The sequence below is a fragment of the Anguilla rostrata genome, chromosome 15, assembly GCF_018555375.3.
Source record: "Anguilla rostrata isolate EN2019 chromosome 15, ASM1855537v3, whole genome shotgun sequence".
NCBI lineage: Eukaryota > Metazoa > Chordata > Actinopteri > Anguilliformes > Anguillidae > Anguilla > Anguilla rostrata.
In genome coordinates, this window is record NC_057947.1 from 31,789,361 (window position 1) to 31,801,469 (window position 12,109).

Sequence of the window (12,109 nt, forward strand, 5' to 3'; positions counted from 1 at the left end):
TACAGACCAGAGTCACACACACCTTTAATACTGCAGTACAGACCAGAGTCACACACACCTTTAATACTGCAGTACAGACCAGAGTCACACACACCTTTAATACTGCAGTACAGACCAGAGTCACACACACCTTTAATACTGCAGTACAGACCAGAGTCACACATACCTTTAATACTGTAGTACAGACCAGAGTCACACACACCTTTAATACTGCAGTACAGACCAGAGTCACACATACCTTTAATACTGCAGTACAGACTAGAGTCACACATACCTTTAATAATGCAGTACTGACCAGAGTCACACACACCTTTAATACTGCAGTACAGACCAGAGTCACACACACCTTTAATACTGCAGTACAGACCAGAGTCACACACACCTTTAATACTGCAGTACAGACCAGAGTCACACACACCTTTAATACTGCAGTACAGACCAGAGTCACACACACCTTTAATACTGCAGTACAGACCAGAGTCACACACACCTTTAATACTGCAGTACAGACCAGAATCACACATACCTTTAATACTGCAGTACAGACCAGAGTCACACACACCTTTAATACTGCAGTACAGACCAGAGTCACACACACCTTTAATACTGCAGTACAGACCAGAGTCACACACATCTTTATACTGCAACACACACACGCTCAGACTCTCACACACTCAGACTCACACACCTGTCAGTGATCCACTCTGGCCGCACCACCTTCTCGGTCCTCAGCTCCTGTATCTTGCTGTTGGGCAGGTTGGTGGCGATGATGTGGGTGGTCTTCGAGCGCGAGTAGTAGACGTGAAACTGGCCTCCGTGCAGCATCATCAGTCTGCGCAGCTCGTCCGCAGTCGGGTCTGCGCAGACACAGCATGCTCCAGAGCACTCGCAGGACATCCAATCACACAACCCCCCCCCAAGTCTCACGCCCTACACGGAATCCCCCCCCGCGTGGCTGCGGGTTCAAACCCTGCCGCAGCACTTTCTGAGCTGTGACTCCTCTATCCTTTACCCTTTCTGCTTTCTCTCGTCTGAATAAAGGGAAATGAAAGATCAAAGGAGGGAGGACTGTCTGCTCTCCCTATAAAAAAAAACACTGCTTCTAAAATAATGAAAACCATCTGAAAACACAAGCCCACCACAAAAAAAAGCACTCTCTCTCTTTCTCTCTCAATGAAACTCAAAACGCTTTATGACAGACACGCACTGCACTTCCAAGAAAACTCCGGTATGAAAAAGAAGATGAGTATTATTATTCTAGCGACGGTCTAACAGTCTAATTTGGGAGCTCTCTCTGATCCCCGCTCTGATTTTAAACCCTCCTTTCAAAAAAAAAAAAAAAAAAAGGGGACGACCTGAGTCTTTTACTGCACCAGCCAATCACAAGGAGCGAAATGCGCACACGCCCACATCCCGGGCGTGGGCACTGCGATTTGCCTGCCTCCAGCTCCCACAATGCACTGCACGGTTCAGCGGGGCCCGGGAGCGAGGAGGCGCGGGCGTGGCCCCGCGGGTCGGACCCTCGCTCACCTGTGTAGCCGTTGACGTAGATGGCCACGCCGCGGAAGATCTCGGAGCTGGCCCCCTCCTTCTGCTTCTCCCGCGGCGCGTCCTGCCTGAACTGCTCGTCCAGCTTGAAGACCTTGGCAGCCATGTACCCCCCCTGCATGAAACGCAGAACCACAGAGGATGTGGGCCACTGACTCCCAACGGGAAAGCTCAATTCCTCTGACTCTCCGGGGGGAAAAAAACGAGACAAAGACTTCGGACGTGATTAGATGTGTGGAACACTGACACGTGGAGCCAGAGAGAGGCTCCTGCCAGCAACTGCCTGGTGCCATGGTAACCAAGAGAACCCCGTGACTGCAAGGGATATTCTGACTGCAGAAGAAAATACACACACGCACACACATGCATTCATGCACGCACACACACGCACACGTGCGTACACGCACACATATACACACGCACACACACCCCGCACACTCGCATGCATGCACACATGATCGTCACACAATCATACACACACACTCTCTCTTAATGTTTCTTGAAATCACACCTTGAGAAAAGGTGCTTAACCTGTACTGCGTCAGGAAATCGTCCAGCTGTTCAAAAGGACTGTACGAAATACAACCCGTCTGCTAAATGCAAAAATTTTAATGTAAATAAATAGCCATGCCAAACATCCACTCTAGAACACAACTGGGTTTAAATGAGAACAAGGAAGGTCCCGGGCCAAAATCCCTGTTAAACTAATCTTTCCTGTGTGTTTAACAGGCACATCTGCACCCCTATCCCAGAGGAGGGGGCGTTCCTTGCAGCACACAAACCACTTACCCCCCATATCTAAATCTCCACCCTTTCTGGGACAATTCAAACAGGCCTTTCCCCTCGACAGTGGCAGCACCTGATCCCCTCCAGCTGTCAGAGCCAGTCAACCTACAGGTGACTTCCAGAACCAGATAACTGAATGTGTGATTTAGGATTAACACTGACACTACACTATAACACCAACACGTATTTTAACACTGCCCAGCGACGCCAACAGGATGTCTGTGTGTTTGTGGGTGTTCATCTATGTGTGTGTGTGTGTGCGCACGTGCATGCGTGTGTGTGCGTGTGTATTTGCATGTGTGTGTGTGTGCGTGTGTATTTGCATGCGTGTGCTTGCGTGCGTGCGTGTGTGTATTTTCTTATGTGTGCGTGCGTGCGTGCATGTGTGTAACGGTGCGTGAGTGCGTGCGTGCGTATTCGCATGTGCGTGTGTGTGTGCGTGTGCGTGTGTATTTGCATGCGTGTGTGTAACGGTGTGTGTGCGTGTGTATTTGCGTGTGTGTGTGTGCGTGCGTGCGTATTCGCATGTGCGTGTGTGTGTGCGTGTGTATTTGCATGCGTGTGTAACGGTGTGTGTGTGTGTATTTGCATGTGTGTGTGTGTGCGTGTGTGTATTTGCATGTGTGTGTGTGTGTGTGTGTGCGTGTGTGTATTTGCATGTGTGTAACGGTGCGTTTCTCTCCAGCACGAGCGCACGCTGGAAAACAGAACCAGCCTAGAAAAGGAGAACTTTACTGCTAAAGTAATCAATACCCGCCTCGCAGAAGGAAACACTGGGTGAAGCACAGAGAAAAGATTTTTCTGCTTCCACATCTGTGACCTGCAGCTGTTGCTGAGAGCCAGGCTGAAAAATGTTTCTCTTCGATGCCGACTGCAGAAACATTCGGTCTGAATCACGACAGCACAGCATCAAAACTGGACCCCAAACTCTGACACACTGACACCCGTGACCTGCGGTAACTGATGCTGCTGACCATTACGCAAACAGGACAAGAACCACACACCATCTGAGACCGAATCACAAAAAAAACAAAGACAGAGGGAGGAGAGAGAGTGAGGAGAGGGTGGGGAAAGGGAGGAGAGAGGGAGACGAGTGGGAGGGAAGTTGATTGGTCTGGGATTAGTCTGAGTTCGGAAGGATAAAGGGCAGCTGGTTGTGCTTACAGTGGCTCACTGGATTTGAACCAATCAACAAGCTTGGGCAGGAAAGAACAGCATCTGAATTGGGCAGGACTGGAGCAGCGATTGGACAGGAGGAGCACGGCGAACCCACCAATCAGGAGGTCCCTGAAGCCTCGCTCGTCTCAAAATGAGGAATTACACGCCAACTGTAACTATGATGTGCCACAGAGCCAAAATGGCCCCCAAACGTTTCAGGCAGTTTCTGTAACAGCGAACTGATTGATCAGCGTGGCGTTAGAGCACGGTAGAGAACAACAGATGGCTGTGACATCAGGGCAATGACATACACAGCGAGTTCATATTCAACTGATCAAAACCTTGTCTTCACTCAGGGCCACCAGACAACACACTTATGCTAACACAAAACATACTGCTGACACTCACTGTAAACAGAGACAGGGAGAGAGGGAGAGAGAGAGTGAGTGAGTGAAAGAGAGAGGGGGAGGGGTCACAAACTGAGTGTTGAGAGAGGGAACACAGAAAGAAAAGGACAGCAGAGAGTGGTGTACAGGGGTGCCCAGAAGGGCGGGGCTATCCCTGCAGAGGACAGGAAGTGATGCGGGTTATAAGGGCGGGGCTATCCCTGCAGGGGACAGGAAGTAATGCGGGTTATAAGGGCGGGGCTATCCCTGCAGAGGACAGGAAGTGATGCGGGTTATAAGGGCGAGGCTATCCCTCCAGGGGACAGGAAGTAATGCGGGTTATAAGGGCGGGGCTATCCCTGCAGGGGACAGGAAGTAGTGCAGGTTATAAGGGCGGGGCTGTACTCACCCTCCCTCCCCAACCGTCACCTTCAGCAGCTCTCTTCCGCCATCCATCTCGACTCATCCTCAAATACCTGGGAGAGAGAGAGGGAGGCAGAGAGAGAAGAAGAGAAGGAGAGGAGAGAGGAAGGGAGGCAGAGAGAAAGAAAAAGAAAGAGGAGAGAGGAAGGGAGAGAGGGGGGAGAGAGTGGTGGGTAGATAAAAAGAGAAACATGATTATGATGGCACTTCTGTCACAAACAAGATCTCTTCTTAAAACTCACCACTAAGCTTGCTGCTTAGTGGTGAGTTTAGCACTGTACTGCTTACAAAGCGTATTTAAAAGGTGCATGTAAAACCTCCGTTCCTCACATTAAATCTGGTGTAAAATCGGTAGGATAGCTGAACAGAACGCTATTTCATTAATTGGACCAGCATTCAAGTGTTTGCTGTGCAGTACTGCTCGTCATCGCTCATATTAATGAAGGGGAGTCTTGCACAGCACATAATTCAGTCAAATGAACGTCCCTGTTCTGACAGTGAAGACTCGGGTGAAAAGTGTCATAACTTACAAAGAACTGGAGTTTCAGTGTCTGGGGGGAAAATAGTTTTTGATTAATCAAGGTAGTGTTTGATTATTCACACTTTTGGTCTCTGAAACCATTTAACATTGGAAGATGGAACGTATAGAAACACACACACACACACACACACACACACACACAACCCCTATTACTAACACACCCCGATAACCACGATGATCCCCCCACTAAGAGGCTAACCGATTAGAGAGGGAAGATCACATCGCCTCCCGCCAACTACCCACGAGCGCAACGACAGCAGCAGCGACCAAGCGCCATCCTACACGTTACACTCCACACGTTACAGACACGCAAAGAGCACGCAAACATCCACACGCAAACATCCACACGCAAAGAGAGTGACAGGTCCGTTTAAAGGGTTAGTGGGTCAGAGATGGGTGTCACACACTGTCTGGTTTGGTTTGGGGGGTACGGTGCACGGTTTTGGGGGGGGGGGGTCAGCTCTTTGTTGGAAGTGAGTGTCGCTGGTGTCTGGAGCGTTTATCACCCCCCGCTGGTGTCGACAGTCACGCCCCTCCCCCACTCCCACTCCTCCCCTCCTCCTCCCCTCCCCCCCTCCTCCCCCTCTCCCCCAGAGGGAAGCAGGGTAGTAAACAACAACAGCGCGCGGGCTAATAATAGCACAGCGCCGCCGCCGCCGCTGCTGTGACTGAGGCTGTCCGTCAGCAAGCCCCGCCCCTTCACAAGCCCCCCCCATTTACCAGGTTCTGATTTGGCTCAGCCTCTGTGGAGCAGGGTTGGAAACACATGCAGGTATGCACACACACACACACACACACACACACATACACACACTGTCTCACACACACACACACACACACACACACACACTGACACACACACAGAGCGTCCACACACACACTCACACACACACACACAGAGCGTCCACACTCACACTCACACTCACACCCACACACTGTCTCACACACACACACACACACACACACACACACATACACATACACAGAGCGTCCACACACACATGCACACACTGACACACACACACACACTGACACACACACACACACACTCACACCCACACACTGTCTCACACACACACACACACTGACACACACACACACACATACACATACACAGAGCGTCCACACACACATGCACACACTGACACACACACACACACACACACATACACAGAGCGTCCAAACACAGCATGCATGCACACTCACACTCACACCCACACACTGTCACACTCACACACACACACACACATACACGCCACATTGCTACACGGTGCAGAAGGGACTTTGCCCATCTTAAGCCAGGGAAGGAAATCACACTTCGCTGACCTGTTCAAACGTCATGGCATCAGCATCGGAGAACTTTAAATCGGATTAACTCTCCAATACCCAATACAAGACCACGATTCAAGAGTTTGAAAGTCCAAAAATGAGAACACTATTTAAGCGTGAAACTTAATATCACTCCACAAAGGGCTGCCCCACCCCCCCATTCTCAAAGTGCTCTGGAAGAACCTACCATAGTTTGCAACAAGTGTTCCAGTAACACACATTAAGACAGGACGATGGGCTGGCCAAAGCAGTAATGACACTTGCTGAGTGTTTGCTGCTGAAGGCAGAGCAGGAGGCAGATCATTCCAAACTCCTCATTTTTGGTCGCCAAAAATAACAGCATACCCGTGGCAAGGTGTTGAGGGAAATGTTTATGGTTTCATAATGGCCAGTTTTTTTTATGCCACAGCAGTGGAACTGTTCCGTCCCTGCTTAGCAGGACAAAGGGGTTCTCCATCACTGAGCAAAATTAAATTTTTCTGATCTCTGGTTCGACTGGAGTCTGTCGGGGGGGGGGGGGGGTACATTTACCATCCAGCGACCCCCACCCCATTCAGCCCTGGGCATAACTACGGCTGTTCTGAGTGGAGGGAGGACCTATTCACGCTGTTCACTGGTCAGCCCAGAACAGCCAATCAGAGGGCAGCATTTACCTTTCTTGCCTGGAGGGGGGGGCTGACTGTAACAGAGCCCAGTCTGTATTGCGGTGCAGCAGTGAAACTGACACAAAGACCTCAGTATGCCCTGCCCCCCTGCCACCCACACCACCCCTGCCCCCCCCCCACCAGCTGGCACACCCACTGTGCATCACAGACAGTGCAGCTCCTCAGTTCCTCCCTACAACTCACGACTCGCTCAGTGTGACTCACGGCTCACTCAGTGTGACTCACAGCTCGCTCAGTGTGACTCACAGCTTGCTCAGTGTGACTCACTCAGTGTGACTCACAGCTCGCTCAGTGTGACTCACTCAGTGTGACTCACAGCTCGCTCAGTGTGACTCACTCAGTGTGACTCACAGCTCGCTCAGTGTGACTCACAGCTTGCTCAGTGTGACTCTCTCAGTGTGACTCACAGCTTGCTCAGTGTGACTCACTCAGTGTGACTCACAGCTCGCTCAGTGTGACTCTCTCTGTGTGACTCACAGCTCGCTCAGTGTGACTCACTCAGTGTGACTCACAGCTTGCTCAGTGTGACTCACTCAGTGTGACTCACTCAGTGTGACTCACAGCTTGCTCAGTGTGACTCACTCAGTGTGACTCACTCAGTGTGACTCACAGCTTGCTCAGTGTGACTCACTCAGTGTGACTCACTCAGTGTGACTCACAGCTTGCTCAGTGTGACTCACTCAGTGTGACTCACAGCTCGCTCAGTGTGACTCACAGCTTGCTCAGTGTGACTCACTCAGTGTGACTCACAGCTCGCTCAGTGTGACTCACTCAGTGTGACTCACAGCTCGCTCAGTGTGACTCACTCAGTGTGACTCACAGCTCGCTCAGTGTGACTCACAGCTCGCTCAGTGTGACTCTCTCAGTGTGACTCACAGCTCGCTCAGTGTGACTCACTCAGTGTGACTCACAGCTTGCTCAGTGTGACTCACTCAGTGTGACTCACTCAGTGTGACTCACAGCTTGCTCAGTGTGACTCACTCAGTGTGACTCACTCAGTGTGACTCACAGCTCGCTCAGTGTGACTCACTCAGTGTGACTCACAGCTTGCTCAGTGTGACTCACTCAGTGTGACTCACTCAGTGTGACTCACAGCTTGCTCAGTGTGACTCACTCAGTGTGACTCACAGCTTGCTCAGTGTGACTCACTCAGTGTGACTCACAGCTTGCTCAGTGTGACTCTCTCAGTGTGACTCACAGCTCGCTCAGTGTGACTCACTCAGTGTGACTCACAGCTCGCTCAGTGTGACTCTCTCAGTGTGACTCACAGCTTGCTCAGTGTGACTCACTCAGTGTGACTCACTCAGTGTGACTCAAGGCTCGCTCAGTGTGACTCACAGCTTGCTCAGTGTGACTCTCTCAGTGTGACTCACAGCTCGCTCAGTGTGACTCACTCAGTGTGACTCACAGCTCGCTCAGTGTGACTCACTCAGTGTGACTCACAGCTTGCTCAGTGTGACTCACTCAGTGTGACTCACAGCTCGCTCAGTGTGACTCACTCAGTGTGACTCACAGCTTGCTCAGTGTGACTCACAGCTCGCTCAGTGTGACTCTCTCAGTGTGACTCACAGCTCGCTCAGTGTGACTCACTCAGTGTGACTCACAGCTTGCTCAGTGTGACTCTCTCAGTGTGACTCTCTCAGTGTGACTCACAGCTCGCTCAGTGTGACTCACTCAGTGTGACTCACAGCTCGCTCAGTGTGACTCACTCAGTGTGACTCACAGCTTGCTCAGTGTGACTCTCAGTGTGACTCACAGCTCGCTCAGTGTGACTCTCTCAGTGTGACTCACAGCTTGCTCAGTGTGACTCTCAGTGTGACTCACAGCTCGCTCAGTGTGACTCTCTCAGTGTGACTCACAGCTCGCTCAGTGTGACTCACAGCTTGCTCAGTGTGACTCTCTCAGTGTGACTCACAGCTCGCTCAGTGTGACTCTCTCAGTGTGACTCACAGCTTGCTCAGTGTGACTCTCTCAGTGTGACTCACAGCTCGCTCAGTGTGACTCACTCAGTGTGACTCACAGCTTGCTCAGTGTGACTCTCTCAGTGTGACTCACAGCTTGCTCAGTGTGACTCGCTCAGTGTGACTCACAGCTTGCTCAGTGTGACTCTCTCAGTGTGACTCACTCAGTGTGACTCACAGCTCGCTCAGTGTGACTCACTCAGTGTGACTCACAGCTCGCTCAGTGTGACTCACTCAGTGTGACTCACAGCTTGCTCAGTGTGACTCACTCAGTGTGACTCACAGCTTGCTCAGTGTGACTCACTCAGTGTGACTCACAGCTTGCTCAGTGTGACTCTCTCAGTGTGACTCTCTCAGTGTGACTCACTCAGTGTGACTCACAGCTCGCTCAGTGTGACTCACTCAGTGTGACTCACAGCTTGCTCAGTGTGACTCACTCAGTGTGACTCACAGCTTGCTCAGTGTGACTCACAGCTCGCTCAGTGTGACTCTCTCAGTGTGACTCACAGCTCGCTCAGTGTGACTCACTCAGTGTGACTCACAGCTCGCTCAGTGTGACTCACTCAGTGTGACTCTCGTAAACATTGACAGACTGTGTTGGTCATTTCAACCTCCACCCTGAGCTGACCAGTGGTCCCCCCCTTGGGTCTGGCTCCTTCCAAGGTTTCTCCCTAGCAGGGAGTTTTTCCTTGCCACCGTTGCCTTAAGCTTGCTCCTGTGGGGTTTTAGGCCAGGGTTGTCTGTGAAGCGTATTGTGACAAGTATTTGTGAAATGCGCTATATAAATACGTTTTGAGTTGATTTGGGTTCGATTTGACTCGCTCATTGGGGTACACTGCTTCCTCAGGGCAGTATTCGGCACAGACAGCGTGGTACACAGGCCTGACATGACAATGACAATGACAGCAAAACATGACAATCAGCGACATTCCCAGCGACCATGTGACCTCCGCACGACCTCCGCATGACCTCATATCCCTGGAAAGAGCAAGGCAGCCGGCTGCAGACTCCCGGCTGGGGGAAAGTGGTTTTGGGTCCGTGAGCTGGCAGTCTGACGCCTGGGTCATTTGGCGTGACTGTGGTTGGGGGAGGGAGGGAGGGGGGTGTGGCACAGATGGCAGGGAAAGGGGGGGGGGGGGCAGGGGGGGCAGAGTGCGCGCGTGGGTAATGAATGACAGAACAGCCTGGGTTGTTTGAGACGCAGACCCAGCCCGACTCGCCCTCGAGGTGCGGCACACTCTCTCTCTCTCTGCTGCACAGCAGGAGGCCAAGCACAGGACTGAGCACACCTGGGGCACAGGCTCTGCCCAAACACCTGCTCACCACACACTCACGCTCGCTACAGACACACACCTGCTCGCTACAGACACACACCTGCTCGCTACAGACACACTCCTGTTCGCTACTGACACACTCCTGCTCGCTACAGACACACTCTTGCGTATGACAGACACATTACATTACAGGCATTTAGCAGAGGCTCTTATCCAGAGCAACTTACACAACTTACACTGCATCCATTTATACATCTGGATAGATATAGAATCAATGCAGGTTAGGTCCCTTGCTCAAGAGGGTACAATGGCAGTGTCCTGCTGGGGAATCTGTGACTTTTAGGTCACAAGACCAGTTCCTTACCCAGTATACTGCACATTCCTGCTTGGTACAGTCACACTCCTGCATATTACAGACACACACCTGCTCATTACATACACACTCCTTAGTACTACAGACACACCCCTGCTCGCTACAGACACACCCCTGCTCGCTACAGACACACGCCTGCTCGCTACAGACACACGCCTGCTCACTACAGACACACGCCTGCTCACTACAGACACAGTCCTGCTCACTACAGACACAGTCCTGCTCACTACAGACACACGCCTACTCACTACAGACATACTCCTGCTCACTACATACACACTCTTTAGTACTACAGACACAGTCCCGTTCACTACAGACACACTCCCGCTCGCTACAGACACACGCCTGCTCACTACAGACACACCCCTGCTCACTACAGACACACTCCGCTCACTACAGACACACGCCTGCTCACTACAGACACACCCCTGCTCACTACAGACACACTCCGCTACAGACTGGCGATGTGAGCATGAATCCTTCTCTGAACAGCGAGCTCTGCTCTGGCCCGTTTCTCTGGCCTCAGCCGCGGTGCTGAGTCACCAGCCGGGAGAGCCGTATGCAATGCGATCACAGACGGGCGATCGCGTGTCCCCCTCCACCCCCCCCCCCCACCGTCCCATCACCCCCCAACCCCCCCCCCCCGTCCTGTCGCCCCCCAACCACCCCCCCCGTCCTGTCGCTGGGTCTCTCCGCTTTCCAGGCTCTACGACAACCCTGCTGGGATTGTGCCCCCCACCCCCTCCCCCAAAGGAGGAGTTGCCACGGTGACATTTCGCTGACACCCCCCCCCTCTCTCTCTCTCTCTCTCTCTCTCATCTCCCAAAACGGAGAGACTGGAACGCTCAGCTAATGAGTCAGAAGGGCATTCCCCCTGCGCTGCTGCAGAAAGGAATGAACTAACAACGTCCCCCAACCCCCACACCCCACACCCCCACCCCCACACCTGCACAGCCTCGCCCGGGAAACAGAGTCAGAGAGGAGAGAGGGAGAGAGAGAGGGAGGGAAAGAGAGAGAGGAGAGAGAGAGTGAGAGATAGAGGGAGGGAGAGTGAGGCAAGAGAGGGAGGGAGGGAGGGAGGGAGAGAGAGAGAGATATAGGGAGAATGGGAGGGAGAGAGAGAGAGATATAGGGAGAATGGGAGAGAGTGAGAGAGATACTCACACACACACCAACCAAACTAGCCCAGCGTGTGTTTAGAACACACACACACACTCACACACACGCACACGCACACACCCTAACTCTGGCTTTGTCTCCTCACAGCTGATTGAATCTCTAAAACTTTCAATCTCACAGAAAGCCCAAAGGAAAAGCTGGCCCATAGAACAGCACTGATACTTGCTACTCAGAGACACATTATGAACACAGACCCTGACCCCCCATCCCCCCCGCTTACTACTGCATATAGAAAGAGAGGGGAAAAATAACATAGAGGGGTTCAACAGGGGATAGACTGAAACACTGGGTCTAACACCCAGTCCACCAGTGAGATATCTAGGAACAGGAAACAGATACAAGAGCACTACATGCACATGCCAAAGGGTAAAGGTCACAGGGTGTTTTACTCCAAGTTCCAGGGTTATGGAAGAAGAAGAAATGCAACAAATTCATAGATTTAAAAAAAAAAATCATTTTTTTAAATCTCCCGACTCTTTCTTTCAT

The 12,109-nt window shown here is 51.8% G+C and overlaps 1 protein-coding gene across 1 annotated transcript in view; it reads right to left on the minus strand.

Annotated features, from left to right (window-relative positions):
• Positions 1 to 12,109, minus strand: part of rev1 (REV1 DNA directed polymerase) — a 34,921-nt gene that overhangs the window by 19,553 nt on the left and 3,259 nt on the right. Inside the window, exons 2-4 of the mRNA XM_064310987.1 lie at positions 4,288 to 4,354; positions 1,531 to 1,663; positions 689 to 857 (exon numbers count right to left, since the gene is read on the minus strand). Coding sequence (XP_064167057.1) covers positions 689 to 857; positions 1,531 to 1,663; positions 4,288 to 4,344 — 359 coding nt within the window. The 5' untranslated portion in view covers positions 4,345 to 4,354. The remainder of the gene's footprint in view (positions 1 to 688; positions 858 to 1,530; positions 1,664 to 4,287; positions 4,355 to 12,109) is intronic.